The 18,728-nt window shown below is 40.6% G+C and overlaps 1 protein-coding gene across 1 annotated transcript in view; it reads left to right on the top strand.

Annotated features, from left to right (window-relative positions):
• myripa (myosin VIIA and Rab interacting protein a) overlaps nucleotides 1-18,728 on the top strand; it is a 49,340-nt gene that overhangs the window by 27,548 nt on the left and 3,064 nt on the right. The window contains exons 5-13 of the mRNA XM_050032917.1: nucleotides 3,553-3,633; nucleotides 5,706-5,803; nucleotides 7,804-7,884; nucleotides 8,143-8,292; nucleotides 10,181-10,316; nucleotides 10,780-11,318; nucleotides 12,740-14,737; nucleotides 16,533-16,589; nucleotides 18,110-18,292. Of these exons, the coding sequence (XP_049888874.1) occupies nucleotides 3,553-3,633; nucleotides 5,706-5,803; nucleotides 7,804-7,884; nucleotides 8,143-8,292; nucleotides 10,181-10,316; nucleotides 10,780-11,318; nucleotides 12,740-14,737; nucleotides 16,533-16,589; nucleotides 18,110-18,292 (3,323 nt within the window). The remainder of the gene's footprint in view (nucleotides 1-3,552; nucleotides 3,634-5,705; nucleotides 5,804-7,803; nucleotides 7,885-8,142; nucleotides 8,293-10,180; nucleotides 10,317-10,779; nucleotides 11,319-12,739; nucleotides 14,738-16,532; nucleotides 16,590-18,109; nucleotides 18,293-18,728) is intronic.

Raw genomic sequence — 18,728 nt, 5'->3', positions numbered from 1 at the left:
GGGGGCAAACACTTTTTCACACAGGGCCATGTAGCTTTGGATTTTTTTCTTCCTCATTAATAAAACCCTTCATTTAAAAACTGCATTTTGTGTTTACTTGTGTTATCTTTGACTAATGTTTAAATTTGTTTGATGATCTGAAACATTTAAGTGTGGAAAACATGCAAAAAAGTAAGAAATCAGGAAGGGGGCAAACACTTTTTCACACCGCTGTATTTGCTGACGGTACCCTCTGCCTGAACATTTTAGTAGCTAGATACTAATTACTGTGATAAAAGGTAGATTGATTACATGAGAGGGTTACTGTACTGAGTTTATGTTTTACTGTACAATTTAGTGTGTATAAGTCCGGCAGAGGTTGTTGCACATTAGGTGTTACAAAGATTTACAATTTAGAGTGTGTTGTAGGGCTGACATTGTGACGTTAGACATCACATGTTGTCATGCTCTTGATGATCTCCGTGACATTGTGTTTGTAGTTTTAAAAATATGTGAATCATTTTCAAAAATCAACCTAGAAAGTGTACATTCTTGATGTACATCATATTAGTATTATGTTTATTATGTATTAAGATAATGCAGTGACATACACTCATATATATATATATATATATATATATATATATATAAAGCAGTGAACTGTCAGTTCACCCTCCTGAGGGTCTTGTGGTGCCCCCGGGGTCACTGTGACCTTTTAGCTGCTGTTATGGAGGAAACTGTGTGGGTCATGAGTCTTTTTCATGTCCCTGCTGCGGCCAAATGTGTCCTGACTCATTAGATGTTACAACACAGATGTCTGTGTGCACTCACTCACACACACACACACACACACACACACACACACACACACACACACACACACACACACAAAATGCTGGGGGAAACGGAAACAAAGTCCATGCTGCAGTCCCTGAAATACGTCATTTTGTCTGAATTTACAGGATATCTGTCATCAGTGATTCTCATGCTTGCCTGAAGTTTTTTTTAGCAATAAAGAGCAGAGTGCTCTCTGCATTTACAAAATAATCTACACTTCATACCACTCGGTGTAAGTCCTCTCTTTGTCCCTTAAAATGATTGGAAGTGACCCCGTGTACTCTACTGTACCTCTGAACCGGCGCCACAGATCAGGTCGCCTGGTAATACCACACGCGAGGCCACTCTAATACACTTATATAACCACAAATGGCTGCATTGTTGCATGAATGTTTACATGATGTGAAAAGAGCTCAGGGCTCAGAGTTGGAAGGAGAAACTATCTGCAGGTTGACTGAACTCTCCGCTGCTCCGTCACCAACTCTCTAAAATCAAGTCATGTAGTTAAAATCTCAAACTCTTATATTTTAAAAGGTGAGGATCTTTTTTATGAAGTTTTCAGTTATTCACAGCACAGATATGTCTTCAGCTTGGGCATTTTCATATTTTGTTAATTCCGTTTATAGTCACATATTGTTGTTTGGGGGTGAATTTTCAAAGTTTTTTTTAAGGCAAAGAAAAGCATTAGCATTGCGGTTAAAAACAATAAAATTGATGAATTAGATGAAATTAAATAAAATACAAATGGAATCGACCAGAAATACCCAAAAGCAACGAAGGAAATAAAAGTGTGGGGGAGAAATGTCTCATATTTGTCAATCAATTAGTTCACTTTTGCTACTAAAACATTAAAAAAATCCACCTACAAACTACATGCAAGATTTTAAAGGAGTGAAGATATTGTATTCAAGTATCATAAACCCAAAGGTGCCCAGCCCTCATCGGCTTACAGGACACTACTTGCATTAAAAGTAATAATGATAAAGATAATAATAATGTTCACCGTACAAGACACAGTAAAAAAGAAAAAAGCAGCAATGTATCCATAGATCATAAAGTCAAGCAACTCAGTAATAATATAGGCATTGTTAATTTTCAAAACTTAGAATACATCTGAACTTTTTTTAGATGCTTTATTTCTAATAGAAAGCATAGATCAATAATTATATAAGTACACAAAAGTATGACAACGTATTATCCAGCATGAGTGAGGAATGGTGCCAGGTCTTCCATTCATCCAATTTCATCCACTTATCTGGGGCCGGGTACCAGGGGACAGCAGGCTAAGCAGGGTATTCGGATAGACGTCCCTCTATCCAGTGACACTTTCCAGTTCCTCCTAGGGGATCCTGAGTCGTTCCCAGGCCAGATGAGATATATCATCCCTCCAGCATGTCCTGGGTCTGCTCTGGTGTCTCCTACCAGTTGAATGTGCCTGGAAAAAACCTCTAACAAGATGCATCCTCATCAGATGCCTGAACAACCTCAACTGGCCCCTTTTTGACACAAGGGAGCAGTGGCTCTACTCCAAGCTCCCTCCAGGTTTCTGAACCCCTCACCTTATCTATAAGGCTGAGCCCAGCCACCCTACAGAGGAAACTCACTTCAGAAGCTTGTATCTGCGATCTCAGTCTTTCGGTCACTACCCAGAGCTCATGACCATAGGTGAGTGTTGGGATGTATATGAACCAGTAAATGGAGAGCTTTGCTTTATGGCTCAGCTCTGTCTTCACCCCAATGGTCCAGTGCAACACCTGCATCAGTACTGACACTTCACTTAACAGCTGATCCATCTCACACATGAGCAAGACCCCGAGATACTTGAACTCCTTCACTTGAGGCAGCAACTCTTGCCCAACCCAGAAGGTGCAATCCAGCATTTTCCAGCAGGGACCCATGGTCTCAGACTTGGAGGCACTGACTCTCACCCTGGCCGCTTCACACTTGGCTTCAAATCACTTGAGGTCATGGTGGAGGTCATGGTGTGATGGCGCCAACAGAACCACATCATCTGCAAAGAGCAGAGATGAAACTCTGAGTTCACCAAACTGGAAGTGTTTAATCCTTCCTCTTAAGAAGACTCAGTTGTCCAAAAATCAAAGACAGAAAGGCGTTTAATGTATGATTCAGAAGATTACCTTCTGTAACAACTAATCCAAATATTGTCATCAGTGGGAATCATCTCTCCAGCACTCACAAAATCCATAAAATGTAGATTAGAGAGCCTGTTAGAATTCTGTACCCAACACAGGGGATAAGTCAGCTAATTTCTCGTAAGTAGAGTCAAGGCAATTGAGGAATAAATCCCATGGATCTTTCACCCCAATTTATGTAAAAATAGATATATTGCAGTGTTGAAGAGAAAACACATAAAACACTTGGGCTCTAATGAGAGAAAAATAAAATTCTCATTAGGGGCAATTCATTTCAGATTTCTGCATGAATGACTTATGCAAAATAGTTATCATCACTGGCATTTTTCTGTTATTAGAGACAACATAATGTTGATGGTTGAGATATTAAATTGATGCCATATGCTACATCCATGACACTAAAAATGAATGACCAAATGAAACAGAAGAAGCATAATTAGCTTTTTATATTTATTAATTCATCTTTTTTACATAATGTCCCATGTGATTAAAACAACACTGATCTAGATCCCATGTGAATCTACTGTGTCTGTCTATTTATGAACATTTAAACATCTTTCTCTGTCTGTTTGTGTGTGTGCAGAGGGCAGCGCCTACGAGGATAGTATCTGCAATGAGGGCAGCGTCTGTGGGAGCGACTCAACCTTCTACAGACAAACTGAAGGTGCAGACATGTTTTAATAATGATTTTGTACGCTAATTCATGTGAAGCATTTTGTACATTTGTTTTTGTAATTAATACAATTTTGCAATTTTCATTCCTGCAAGACATCTGGTAACATGTAACCAAAACCAGAAGAACCTCAGGTTTAACACAGTCCTATATACCTCTGCATATTCAGATAACATGTATATGTCCGACATTTAAATTAAATTGTGCATCAAATAGCAGAACAAAGAACTTTATCCTTGTCTAACAGGCTTTCTCTGCATGTGAAACTCAGGTTTTGTGCATTACATACACTGTATCACATGTAAGTGGTACTGTACCAGTGATGGCAGCAATTGTGACAGCAGTGCTTGAACCCATTAAAGTACCTTGTAGTAATAATACTGTAGCAAGAGAGGTAATCATACTTGTAGCTCCACTCAGAAGCTGGTGTGCAGAAGCAGTACCCTGGTAGCCTTTGATATACTGTATCAGTAAAAGCAGTAGTTGTAGCTCTATCAGTGGTACTAGTTATAGTTGTAGTAGGCCTATTTGTGTACTGAAGTGGTACAGCTAATACTCTTAAGTACAACAGCCAGATTAACTCTCGAAGGGACCCCAGGTCAAATAAAGAGCTGTGCATAGAGTGGCGCAGGAATGAGTCCTAAAACCTGGAAATGAGTTAGCATTTTAGCACTACCAGTTCCCTTGTCTTGATGTTTTTTGAATAGGTTTTTTGTTAGATGCCTGAAACTAGGTCTGTGGTTACCACAAGCTTAAGAGACAGTCATGTTTTGTTCTACGACATAAAATAAGTCAGTAAATACCCCAACTGTGAATTTTAAAGATTCAAGGTGCCTTAAAAAGGCGGTTGCTAACATGACCCTAAATGCGACAACAGAACATACTCGATCAGAACCAACTGCAGTCACATGACACATTGTTTGGGTTAAACATGAGCATGTTACAGTCCTGGAGGATTATTAATGTGCACCTCCTCCTGTACTGCCTTAATATGCACATTCAGCACATCCAATGCATCAAAACATTGTTTTCTAGTTGGAGCCGCGCCTCGTTTTCAAACTGTATGGTTTGACTAAAATGAACAATGACAGCAATATAGTCCACGATGAGCAGCGCTAAAATCAACCTGCGTAGTTGTCCCTCCATTGTGACATTAGACAGTGTCACATTTATCTTGCAAGTGTACTCTTCTTCAGTGTTTGGTTTACTTCCTGGATTTTTCCCGCATGGAAATTCTGACCAATCAAGAGCAGCTTTCTCGCACAGGCATTTGGTCTGGTCTGCTTGTAAATGCTGCCATGAGAACATGAACCAACTCTACGCAATTATATAATTTTGTAACAAAATTAGTCCCTGATTCGGACCAAAGCAAGTGAACTCAAAGGGTAAGGGCTAGAAGGGGTAAGGGTATTTCCCAATATGTTAAACTGGTCTGTTAAAACTCGATTTTGACACAGGGCTTCAAAATTGAGGTATAAATTCAGGAGTTGTCATGGGTCAGTTTATTTAAACTAATATCAGTCAACCTGTCATCTTTAGGGCCCTGGGGAAGTTGCCCTAGTTGCCCAGTTGGTAATTCAGCCTCGTAACAGTGAGTGCTTAATTCAATCTCCATAAGAAAGTCGCAGCAACTGGCCCTCTGTGGCCACATTATCCAGTTCAAGGTTATTTTTGCATCATTGTAATCCCCTCATAAATCCATAAACTCATATTTGTTCCCATTCTCCATTCTTGTTGCGGTCTTTTGGCATCTCAAACAGCCATGTTTTCAGTCATCTCTGCTCTCGTTCGCTGTCCTGCCCTGCCCTCACTTCTCCTCACTCTCTCAGTTCACTGCACTAACAGGATAAGTGACTGCAAACATGAATGAGAAGCTGCGGCAGCCTGATGGTCACGTCTCTGTCTGTAGTGAAAACAGATTAGTAACACACGGCTTGAAAACAGAATTAAACTGAAAAGGATGTAATTACTCCCCCTTGTGTTTCTGCTTTGATTTTGATTCTGTTGCATGGGTCATTCAAGTGACGACAATACAAGTCATTATTGTGTTTCTTTGTGTTCAGAGCACAGCATGGCAGAGACACTCTCTGTGGCCTTGCGGGTGGCAGAGGAGGCCATAGACGAGGCCATTTCCAAGGCTGAGTTTGACACTACCAATCAGGTTATTTATGCTCCTCATTTCTTATGAATACTCTGTCATCATACATGTATTATTGGATTGCTTATCTACACTCTGTCTTTACATTTCTGTCCCAAAAAATTACTCTATTTTGTTTTCTTTGACATTTAATTCACACCTTTGCACTATAATGACCTTTTCCTGCGAATGATATTCAGACAGTTATGTCATGTATGTTACTTTTCATTGGTCTTCAATCAATACTTTGATCCTCCACAGTCCTTTTTATCAAGTTCCTCCTTAATCTGACTTCTCTGCTTTTTCTCTTTTGAGTCAGTTTGAGTCAGATTATGGAAAGCCATCGGGATTATGCTGCAGTCCAAATGTCAGTTTAATACTACAGTGTAAGACAAACGTCTGGGTTATTGTTAGGCCAACATATAAAAAGCAAAATAATGCAGATCATTGGCTTTACATAAAGCTGTTACTTTTACTACACAAAAACTCTGCCAAAAACTCTCCCAACTGAACTCCTGTTTTCAGGATAATTAAAATGCTCGCTAAACTTTGTCTTTACCCAGTGCCATTTTCTCGCAAGTGCTTTATCCATACTGCACATGTGCAGCTCTCATCAGAGATGACAAGGAAGCAAGATGGCTCATGTCGTAGCTACTTCCATCATCAGCTGCAGAAAAAAAATTGGTGTTAAATTCTTTTTTACCACTTTCCTGATACGGCAAGTGTGTTGCTAGATTTATTAGGCCAACGTGGTATTTTACTTGCCCTTGACAATTTCGCAATCCTTATTGTTGTGCCCTGTTAAATGTAGAGGGTTTGTACACGAACATCCCACTTGAAGGAGAGATCACGCTATAGGGCCGCTTAGAAGTCACTTCATCATGCCGCTTTTGCGTTTTTACACAGAGCCAAACAGCAGTGGCATCATGCTGCTCCTGTGTTTGATTTTCGACATCATGCCAGAATCAAAAGAGGCATCACGGGTATGACATGTAACCACAACAGAGTCTGCCTCTGGTGTGACATATAACCTACATGTTGGCAGCACTTTCTAAACAATGACAGTGGCATAACATGGTACTAACAATAATTTCCGTTATATGGCGGCTGATCTTGTCCTCTGTTTGGAGGGTAAGGAGCTCGTGGACCCCAGTTTTCCCAATTTGCAGACATTTTCAGCCGGTGTTCGTCTTCTCTGGGTTAGCTGCTAACTGCTTATAGCTACGTTTAAAATCTCCCGCACTGGGTTGCCAGCATAACACACTGTCAAAACATCACACCTGTGCTGCCCATGGATAGAGCTACAAATCTGAAAGTTGCTCATAACTGCTATTTAAAAGCAATGCTGTCGGCAGTAGAACTTTTTTGGTTTTGATTGACAGTGGAAGATCACTGAATTAACCAACCAATAACCATCAGTAAAAATACACACACATAATCATACATGCCCACTCGTTACTGTATCAACTCGGAGCAGCTGCTCAGAGCAGGCAGCTGTTGGCGATCGGAGCAAAGCAAATTAGCAGTAAGGTCGCTAAATGGTCAGTTTGAACTGAAATGTATTGGTAGTATATTTTTGCCCGTAGGTGAGCACATGCATGTATGTCCATTACTATAAAGAATCACAGAACAACTACAAACAAGATGGCCCATATTGCAAATAATCTCTGCACTTTGGTGTATTTCTCATAAGATTTTCAAGGTGGCTAAAGAAGCGTAATGCCTGTCTTCAACTGGGCATCCACAACTTCAAAAATTCTTTAATTATTTATAACCCCGAAACCACAGCTTAAATCCCAAAGTACGTTTCTTCCTGAAACACTGCTGTATGTAAGATGAGATTTACTTCTCACTAATCTGTTAAAGTATCCTAAAGCTTTTGAACTGAGTACAGAAAATATGTATATTTAGAATGTATGTTCAGAGGAGTAATCAGCTTATGCAGTGTGTATTAGTGTGTGTGTGTGTGTGTGTGTGTGTGTGTGGTGCTGACTAGCTTTTTTATTTGTGTGTTTGTTAACCAGGAGAAGCAGAATGAGGCGCACTATCTGCGGGAGCACAGAAGAGAGCTCATCGAGGAACTGGCCAAAACTATCGTGCAAAAAGTAAATAATAAAAAATAAAGATTTTGCTCTCTGAGCTGCGAACATTCACTTTGTACAGTAACAGATGGTTTGTACTGCAGTGTGTGACTAGGTTGATTTACTATGAGTGGAAAGCCATTTCTTCTTACTCAAATGTCAGTCAGCCAGGGGGATTTCTACCTTCTGCACATATTAAAACAAAACCATTAAAACCAGCAGATGTGTGTGTTCTGTGATCACAGCCATGTACAGTACTAATCATGTCTCTGTCTCTCTTAGATTATTAGTAGGAGGAAGACTTTGGCTGAGATGAGGGCTGAGTATGATCAGGACTGGCCACTTGAGCACAACACTGACCCTCATCATCATCATCATCAGTCCGGCTGTGATCAAGCCTCTGGCTCCCTTAAACACGAGTCAGGCCTCTGGGTAAAAACGTCACAACCACTTAAGTTTTACTGGACAATAGATGTACGAGAAAGAGACAGTGGTGACAAGTACATTTACTCAACTACTGTACTTTTATTTATTATTAAAAATTAAACCAGTTGTTGCCAATCCTTTTAGCACAAGACCATTTACAAAAAAAAAGAATATGGCAATGAGTTCAGATGTTTTTGAGTTGTTAGCAAAAAAAGATGATTCAGATAACTGTTACAAGCCCAAACAGGTAATAGATGCTAATAGATCACATGATTCCTTTCTATGCAACCAATTGGTGAATCTCGTTCAGGGCGCCTTATGTAAACTGCTCTGGCCTGCCTACTGTTGCTGCTTCCTCTGCAAGCCGCTTTGCAACCCGCCTCCACCCCAGCTCCTCCTTTTCATGCTGTGTCTGACTTATCAATGTCATTTCTGTTTGTCACTGATGCTGCCTCTGTTCTATACCTGGGGGGGGGTCTTTGTTGCTGCTCTCCCTGCCTTAGGCTTTCCATGTAGGCGCATGGAAGGGCAGGGAGGCCACAGAACAGAGCCACACCGCCAAATATCAAATTGCAATGGAAATAAAGTTTTGTTTGACTAAAGTGCTCCTGAACTATGCCCATGCCATTCACCATGTTAATACTCAGCTACACCCTCTCACTTTCAACCTTAATCTCACATTTTATTCACTTTTTTTTTTTTTAAATCTGCAGTGTGTAGATTTTCTGGCCTGTCAGTTGTGTTAGGTGTCTGAATTTTTGTGTACAAAAAAAGACAAAGGTTTTCTCTAATCTGTGAAGGCTTTGAGTGAATGTTCACTGAACTGGCAGTCAGTCAGAAACCCTTTTATCCCACTTTCAAAACTCCTGTCTTGCATATGGGAATTTATGAAAAAATAATGACACTACAAACATGTCCTCTTTCTCGAAGAAATGTGTAAGCAAGTGTCATTGTAAACATAAGGTGTTCAAATTTAAACTGCAGTTTTTTTCAAATTTAAAAGACATTTGTTTAGCCTAGAACAATATGTCCCAACCGACTCTACCCACTGAGGACAATGCACTCCTTTTACTTTTAACAACATTGTTCCTTTCATGTTTGGGTTGAGCTCTAAAAAACTTGATGAATTGTAGTAGACACCTGATGAGGGACCAAATTATTATCAATACTGTTAAAGTAGTCTGAGTAATGGAAGGTTATTTCATGTCAATGTAATCATGTCCCAACCAACCCAGCTCTCCTCTATGTTATTTAAACTGCAAAGATTGGAAAAAAAGTCCAACAAATTTGTGCAACAGAATTTATTTTTTTCTTTTTTTGTGCTCCATCAGTTCTCTTACAGCCCCACAGATTATCTAATCAATCAATCAATCAATCANAAAAAAACGGTAGAAACCTCAGGAAGAGCAACTGAGGAGGGATCCCTCTTCCAGAGGAACTCCGACCCATAGGTTAAAAACCACTGGACTAAACTAACGTCAAGCAACTACTGTACAGCTGTAAAATGCTGTTTACACATTAATGCATCATAAACAATCTTACGTCAGATATAAGCCCATATATCAGTCACAGCAGCCATTTTTCTGCAGACTGAGAACTTTTACTGAAGTACATTTTGCTGATTACACATATACTGAAGTCTGACTTAAGATGAAGAGTCCTTACATTCTGTGGTTGTTGCTTTTACTTAAGTGACAGATGATCTGATTTTCTTCCACCACTGAGAAGACAGACTGATGTGTCTGCTGCGCTACAAATCTCATCTGTATGTGGTGCTGACCTCTGCTGGTCAAACTGCTCAACATGCTCTGTCGACTTGATCTTACTGCTGACATCCAGTGTGACTGTGACACAACCATCAGTCCCTTTTAATTTGTCATCTGTCTCCTCTCAGAGGTCACACTCTGCCTTCTCACTGCTGGACAACGACCCTCCAGGTCTGATGCAAGACTCCTCACAGGCGTTAAAGAAAGATGGAGGTGGGTCGGCTATGTCAACCTGGAAGAGTGTAGACCGGCTGGACAACGCTGGTAAGATCTTGTTGCTCTTCAACTTTTTAAACCCACCAGTCATTTGATTGATAATATTTTTACATTCAAAATATTCAATTTAGTCTCAATAAAACAAGCAGAATATTCAGTTTTTGCTTAAAAATGTATTTAATTAATTATCAAAGCTTTTTTAGCGTCAATATAGAGCTACATGTCGTATGTATATATGATAATGGAAATTACAGGGTGAAACACAAGCTTGTGTAATATGAGTAAGTTGTAATTGATAAGATAATCAGTGTCAGCTAAAACCTGCCTCCACTGTGTTTGTTTTTATTGCTGCATGTATGATTTTACTTTGTGTGGTATGCGTGTTTGGCATATGGTCTCTGTTGGTCTGCACAATATCTGTATTTGTGTATGTGTGTGTGTGTGTGTGTGTGTGTCTGTGTGTCTGTGTGTGTCTGTGTGTGCGTGCTCACATGCGGAGGTGTGTCCTCAGTGCTGAAGAGCCCAGACGGGAACTGGATCGCCCTGCAGAGTGCCCAGCTGTCTCGTCCCAGCCTGCTGACCAGAAGGAAGAGCCTGGTCTTCAGTGCCTTGGAGAGGGAGTCTGAGGTGGTGTCCGCCTACGAAGGCATGGGCTCTGACAACGAAACCAAGCCAGAGGCCGACAGCTCCTGGGGCGCCGCCCTCCAGGAGATACATAAGAAGATGACAGACTCTAACTTCAACCTGCAGGACGCCCCTGACAGGATACCATCACCAGTGATGCCGGGCAGCAGAGACGATCTGTTTTCAGACTCTGAGGGGAACTGGAAGCCTAACAAACCTCTGCTGGCTGTTTTTAAGAGGAAGGTGCCTGCTGAGATCAGGCGACCATCCTCCCGCAGGACCAGCATCATCGATGTGAACTTTAATGTGGAAGGAGCAGGAGAGGAAGAGGAGAGCAATGTGACTGCAGAGCCAGAGATGGAAAGAGGCAGAAGATCACGCAAGAAAAGGAGAAGTAAAAAACAGTCCTCCTCTCCTTCTGTGCTGGTAAGAAACAAAAACTGCAAACTGATTAGATGAAACGAGATAAACAGATCTCTCAGTGTTTCACAGCAGAAAATAATTTAAATAATCTAAATAATTGTAGCCAAGTAGGCTTTACATAATCAAATGAAACTGCCAAGTCAGGCCCTAGAACGCTGTAAATGTCCTGCAAATGTTCACACATTTAAAGGTTTATAATGCAGGATTCCTGGTTCTGGTGGGGGAGCCCTTCTGTGCAGAGTTTGCATGTTCTCCCCGTGTCAGCGTGGGTTTTCTCCGGCTTCCTCCCACAGTCCAAAGACATGCCTGTATGCCTGTAGGTGTGAATGTGTGTGTAAGAATGGTTGTCTGTCTCTATGTGTCAGCCCTGTGATAGTCTGGCGACCTGTCCAGGGTGTACCCTGCCTCTCGCCCAGTGTCAACTGGGATAGGCTCCAGCCCCCCGCGACCCCTAACAGGATAAGTGGTTACAAAAAATGAATGAATGAATATGCAGGATTGTCAGTTCCTGTTTATAAATGTGATCACCAGCTAAAGTGCAAGTAAAAGCTAATCCCATATTAATTATTTCTGTATGAGTCTATACATAGTTTTGTTTTGTTTTTTTAGGAAAATCCTGCACAGTATGTCTTAAAAGTCTGGGTAACAGTTGTTTTTTGAGTGTAGATAGATAGCAGCAACAGAGCTGTAAAAACAGGAACACTTTTAGAAAATATATTTTTTTTTTAATCCAGGAGCAACATCACTTTTCTTGTGCTGCTTTCAGATGCCTTTTGCAGTTATTAAAACCTTTGAACCCTGAGCAAATTTCTTTCAAAAACAAGGGGGAAAAAAGGCAATGAGCAATTTAGTAAGTAATGTCCCACAAATTGCAAAAAAAAAAAAAAAAAAAAGATTTAGAAAATTATTTAAAAAAATCAAGCTATGGAAAATGTTATTTATAATTATTATCATTACATATATAAATTTATGATTTTTGAATGAGATCAAGGTCAGGTTTCAAATGTTTTACCAAGCAAAAACAGCAAATATTCTCTGACTCTGGTTCCAAAGTATTAACAATATGTGAATCTTAATTATCTTTGTTAAATAAACCTGCCCACTTGTTTTATTAATGGGATGGACAAAATACTAGGAACACTTCTAAGTGTAACATAATACAGTTCAACAGCACCACAACTACAGCCTTAAAAAAAACATAAAATTGTTTGTATAGCTTGTGAGGACATCTTGTTTTTATCTGCCTTTGTACCGTTGAAATTCTGCCTGAATTTCAAAGATATGAATGTAACTACGTCCAACTGGATCCAACTGCTGAATTTAGTAATGAGTGAAAATGTCAGATGCCCAAATGTAAATGTTATAAACATTAGAAGAAGTCATCCTTCATAGATTCTTAAATCTTTTATCTCTCACATTCACAGGATAACAGCGAGAACGACGACCACTCCCAAAATCCATCTGATGCTGCAACCCCTGACACTTTGACCTCTGGAGCCATGACTCCCGAACCTTCTGACTTTGAGAGTGACATCACAGGACATGGAGCCAATCACATGGAACAGGAGCTCACGTCAAAACTACAACAGCTGGCAGGCCGAGTTTCTGACTCCTCAGAAGAAGTTAATGGCAGAGTGAGAGATGGTGGTAATGATGAAGAGAGGGAGGAACAGAGACGAGAAAGTGAAGACAGAGATGAAGAAGAGGAGAGGCTGTGGAGGATGGAGATCGACTGGGATGAAGGAAGAACAGAGGAAGATGAGGAAGTGGATGATGAAGAGATGAGGAGCAGATTATACAGGCTCATCGCACAGTCCAGACTCACCTACCTCTCGTCTACTGATGACGAGTTAGTCAAAGTTGGCCAGAGTGAAGGAGAATGGGAGGGAGACAGGGATGAAGATGTGGAGGAGGTAACGACAGACAGACTCGTTTCTAAACTCTGTCAGCTGGAAAAAGAAGTCCGGGCCAACCAGTTCTCCTCCACAGAGGATGAGCTGGACAGAGTTGGCGTCGTGGATGAAGAGAAGGAGGTGGAGCTGGCGGTGAAAGTGTGCAGATTAGCTAACGAAGCCAACGCCACGCAATTTTCCTCCACGGAGGACGAGTTGGACCGAGCAGGCAGAGGTGAGGAGGGGGAGGAAGCGATAGACGAAGAGAAGCTGTGGAAACTGCAGGCGGAAAAAGACGCCCAGGCCGCTCAACTGCGCGATTTGGCCAGCCTAGTTAGTGCTTCTCAGTTTTCCTCCACTGAGGATGAGCTGGATAGAGTTGGAGAGAATGATGGAGAGATGGAGCAGGAAGAAAATGAAGGACGAGTTGAGAGGGAGGCGGCAGTGGGAGAGAAACAGGAGAGGAGAGAATCATTTGGAGACTTGGATGTGAAAATGTTTGATTTAAGGGATGAAACTGAGGAGAGAAAGACGGACATCAGTGATGAAAAAGTTGAAGATTCCCAACCGGATAAAACAGAGATGGAGGAAAAGAGAGATGGCACAGAGGAGAGAGTACCAGACGAGGATGAAAGGATAGTAAAGGGGCATATATGTGAAGAAAGAGAAGAACCTTTGAAAGAGGACAAACAAGAGATGGAGTTAGAAACAGTGTTGCAAGCAGAGAGAACGGAGGAGATAAAATCCTTACTCGAGACAAAAGTCCAACAAGAGAATCAGCCAGAGGCGAGGTGGCCAGACAGAGAGGAAGGAGAAGAGAGACAGGAAGAGGAAGAGAGTCAAGAGACAGCAGCAGACAGTGAGGAGGAAGCTGTAGAGTTTGACAGAATAATCAGCAGCATGTTGATGATGACTTTGGAGGACATGCAGGTAGAGGCATTAAAGGATGAAGCTGCAGAAAATGGGAGCATAAACAGAGAGCCAGAGGAAGCACAGACACATGAGAATGTAACATCTGCAGGAGAAGGTGGATTTGAGGACAACACTGTCGATACACAAAGCACAAATGCATCAGAGGAGACAGGAAGTGTTAAAGAGTGTCAGAGTCAAGGCGACAGTGTGATGCCAGAGTCACCTGTGACGGAAGGACCAGGAGAAAATGTAAGTGAGCAAAGTGGAGGAGATGTTAAGGAGAGTGAAGATGCTACAGGAGCACATGAAAATGAGCAGCAGGGAAACGATGCAGATGCACAAGAAAAAAGAAATTTAGGAATCGAAGAGATGCTTGAGGCCAAACAGACGTTTAAAAGAATAGAAGTGGATGATGACGAGCAAGAGGACGGAAGAGAAAAAGTTACGACTGAGGGGCAAATGATAGAGACACAGGGTGGTGCTGCAGAGGGAGGCTGTGAAAGTAGAGACACAGATGAAAGACTCGAGGAAACCGAGGAAGAAAATGCAGACTACATGGAGCTGAGCAGCACGTCTTCTCCTTATGAGGGTTTACTGTCACCTGAGGAGATTCAAAATGTAAGAACTATATTTTTATCTCCCTCTGGACATAATACTTGTAACATTAGTGCAGGTGGCTAACACACCCTGCAAAACAAAAGTCAGGTGCAATGTCAGAAGCCTGTTTCTACCCTTTATTCTCCACTAACAGTCTGGTGTGATTTTAGCCTTAAAGTGAGTCTATGCAACTTTTAAAGGAGGACTTTATTCTTCCTGTAACATATGTCAAATTCATTAGCAATAAAACACTCTGTGGCACATTTTAGTACACTCAGATTTTTTGGTGCTGCGGCCTCACTATTTCTTCCAGTGTATTCTGCTCTAATTTGTCTATTGACTCTTTGCTAAGTCTCTAAGTCCTGCCCTTCGACACAGACTGGCCAATCATAACATAGCATCGGGCCAGCTCAGACTAGGACCCTACAATACCAGAGTGACGACACTCCCATTGACTCCTGTGGTATGCTGAAGCTAAGCCTTACGCGCCCTCTAGTGGTGCATGAGGGCATAACCTTTCCGACCAGAAAACCCATTCACTTACAGTATGTCTGACGTGCACTTGCTTGTAAGTTCATGAAAACGGCCTTATTTTTACTTTTAGGTGTCATGGTCATATAAAGTCATGCTTATAATTTGTTCATTTCAAAATGTAGAGAGTAACATTATGGTAGACAACTTTTTTTTTTACCTTTACGAGTCACCGATGCTCCTATTACGGTAGATTATGGTAGATTATGCTTTTCGGGTTGCTTGACTTTGGAAACACACAAGAATTCCTGGTTGGCAGCAATGCTGAAGTTCAGTCAGTTCTTGGTCAGATATGCAACGCGCTATCCCGCCACTAGAGGGCATGTTATATTCAACCAGCTCTGTGTCATCGCACTGTGCGCAAATGAACGGTGTTTGACTTCCCCTGGAGATCCCTGCCTGTCCAGTGGCAGATGTCCGGGACCGGGTGCTGGCAGCGGCACAGGGGCGAAGCCAAACACCATTCATCTGTACACACTGGGTCTCATTCATGAAACGTGAGCAGAAGGAATTTGTGTGTAAACTGTTCGTAGACGGAAATTTACATGCATGTCCGCATTCATCAATATTTTAGTAGCTCTGATCTTTTCGTAGCTACTAACAAAATCTACTCCTGCTCCTGACCACTCGTAGTGCTTGTGTAAATTTAGTAAAGCACATAAATATTGCTTTTCACTATTGGAAATTACAAATTTAATTCGTATTGCGCTCTGTTATGTACACAATACACAGATGCCTTTGAAACACGTAATCTAAACATGACAAAATATTAAAAATATAACACAATTAGTTAAATTAGTTGGCAATTAGCAGGTTTAAGATCCAGATTAGGTTCATGATTGTGAATTATCTATGTAGGCCTAAATCAACTGGGTTTGATGACGTTGACTCCAGTGGAAGCATGTCGCTGTCTCCGTCAGGAATTTGGTCTCCCCAATTATGCCAGCGATGCGCTCGTCTGCAGCAGATAGTTGTGACTGTGAGCCTCCTCCTCCTGTGGCTGCTGTAGTTTTTTGTGTGTGCTTATGCGTTTTTTTGCCTTAGGGTTAGGAATATTTTATCATCATACATCATTTTAAAATCACTCATGATCTTGTGATGGCCAACAAGCTCAATGAAAGTTACATAGGCTCACTTTAAAGAAAGCATTACATGTCGGAGTAACTCTCTTTATTAATTATTCTCTACAATGTAACTAACTACTGAACAACTCTGCTTGACCTGATGTTCTTATCCCCGTCTGTCCTCTGTTTTCTTCTTCTGTGCCTCTCTCTGTGTGCTGTAGGGTAGTAACATGGAGCTTTACAAAACAATACAGTTTATATCAACTCTGCTGGAGCAGGTGAGAACTTGTTTTGGTGATCATCGCAGATTAAGGGTGATTTCAAATCTGTGCTTTTTAGTGCGTTTAAATCAGACTGTGGTTTGTTTTCTCCCAGTATTGTGATTTGTTTGGGCAGGTGTGAAAGCAGTAATCACACTTAGGTATGGACCAAAACAACCACACCATAACCCTTAAGAGGAGGTGGTCTCAGTCGGCTCTCAGAGGAACTCTGAAGCGGTTTGTTTGTGATGAGAACATGATCCGAACTCGATCAGCTGTTGGTGTGATGCAGGTTAGGCCTGTCACAATAACTACTGATGTTGAACAGTAATAACAGAAATAATTGCGATAAACAATATTATTGTCATTTCAAGGCCATTGTATGCTGCTGATACAATGATAATACAATAGCATAATAATGCAAGTACACCCATTTTAAAGGGCAATGACCTTTATTTCTTAACAATATTCTGACATCTGACAGCAGCAGTGCAGTGGCTCCAGGTTCGAATCCACCAGCCGGCTGGGACCCTTCCATATGGAGTTTGCATGTTCTCCCCGCTTCAGTCTGGGTGTTCTCTGGGTTCTCCACTGATAACTGTTCGTTCAGCTTAGGTGCAGTAAAAAAACACTGAGGTACTCTGCCCAAGTCTTCCAATGGTTGGGTAATCCCTGTTGTTTATTCTGACATCATGTTGGCTAGAATGTTATCATTCCTATTTTAACAAATGTGATCAAATGATCATTTTTGCTGACCTCTAAGTTTATATTGTAATTATTGTGACAGGCCTATTCTTCATTTGCACTTTGACACATCCTCTTTCTTCTCCGAGTAATTTCATGCATGTATCTAATTTAACAAATTTAACTCTGTTTCCAATATGCTGTTTTGTTGGTCACACTGATGTTTTCCAGAACACTAGGCCTGTGTTGGCCAACTGTTATGTCGATATGATAGAGACCCTACCTCCACAAAAGTAAATTCTTTTGAAAATGAATTATTTTGCTCATTATTTTGAATTTAAAAATCCAATGTTTTTGCTTGGGCTTTGGAGATTTCATTAGATCTTTTGTATGATAAAAACAAAAGGTTAGGAACAGCAACATCCCATATGTTATATATTATACGTTACATTATCCCATACGTTATATATATGTGTATATATATATATATATATATATATATATATATATATATATATATACATATATTTTATATTGTATATTGTGGATAGCAGGTGTTTGTNTATATTATACGTTACATTATCCCATACGTTATATATATGTGTATATATATATATATATATATATATATATATATATATATATATATATACATATATTGTATATTGTATATTGTGGATAGCAGGTGTTTGTGCAGCTGTATGTTATTTGTATAGAACCACTAGCCAGGTTACTTATTCCAACAAATATATTCATTTTGTCCATTTTCAATGTATCATTCCTGATCTTGGTTGGAAAGTTGGTCGTTCCATCTCAATAAATGTCCTTGATGATTTGTCTACTTTGTGTTGTAGAGGTACTCGGCGGTGTCTCTGCGCAGCATCACCACTGAGGTCCTGAAGGTGCTGAATGCCACTGAGGAGCTGCTACTGCAGGGGATGGAGGGAGGGGAAGGCCCCCGACTCTCCAACACCTCATTGCCCCCCAACACAGACCCCAAGAAACTGGATCAACAGTTCTCCAGACTGGAGGAGAACGTAAGTTCAGCTTTTTATTATTTATATTTATTTTATTCACCGCACATGGTGTTTGATGAGGCCGTTTAACTGCTGACTTTTCTATGACATGCTATTGTATGCTTTACTATGACTTTTTATGGCATACTGTACTATGAAATTTTGTGGCACACTAAACCATGACTTTATGACAATTTAAAGACTCACAGTATAGCATGTGGTCTAAAACCATGAAAAAAGTCATAGTATAGTATGTTGTCAAAAACCATGGAAAAAAGTCATAGTATAGTATGTGGTCATGAACCATGAAAAAAAGTCATAGTATGGTATGTGGTCATGAACCATGAACAAAAAGTCATAGTATAGTATGTCGTCAAAAAACATAGAAAAAAGTCATAGTATAGTATGTCATCTAAAACCATGAAAAAAGTCATAGTATAGTATGTCATCATGAACC

The sequence above is a fragment of the Epinephelus moara genome, chromosome 21 (genome assembly GCF_006386435.1).
Source record: "Epinephelus moara isolate mb chromosome 21, YSFRI_EMoa_1.0, whole genome shotgun sequence".
NCBI classification, from domain to species: Eukaryota; Metazoa; Chordata; class Actinopteri; order Perciformes; family Serranidae; genus Epinephelus; species Epinephelus moara.
This window is presented reverse-complemented; position numbering and strand designations above follow the sequence as displayed.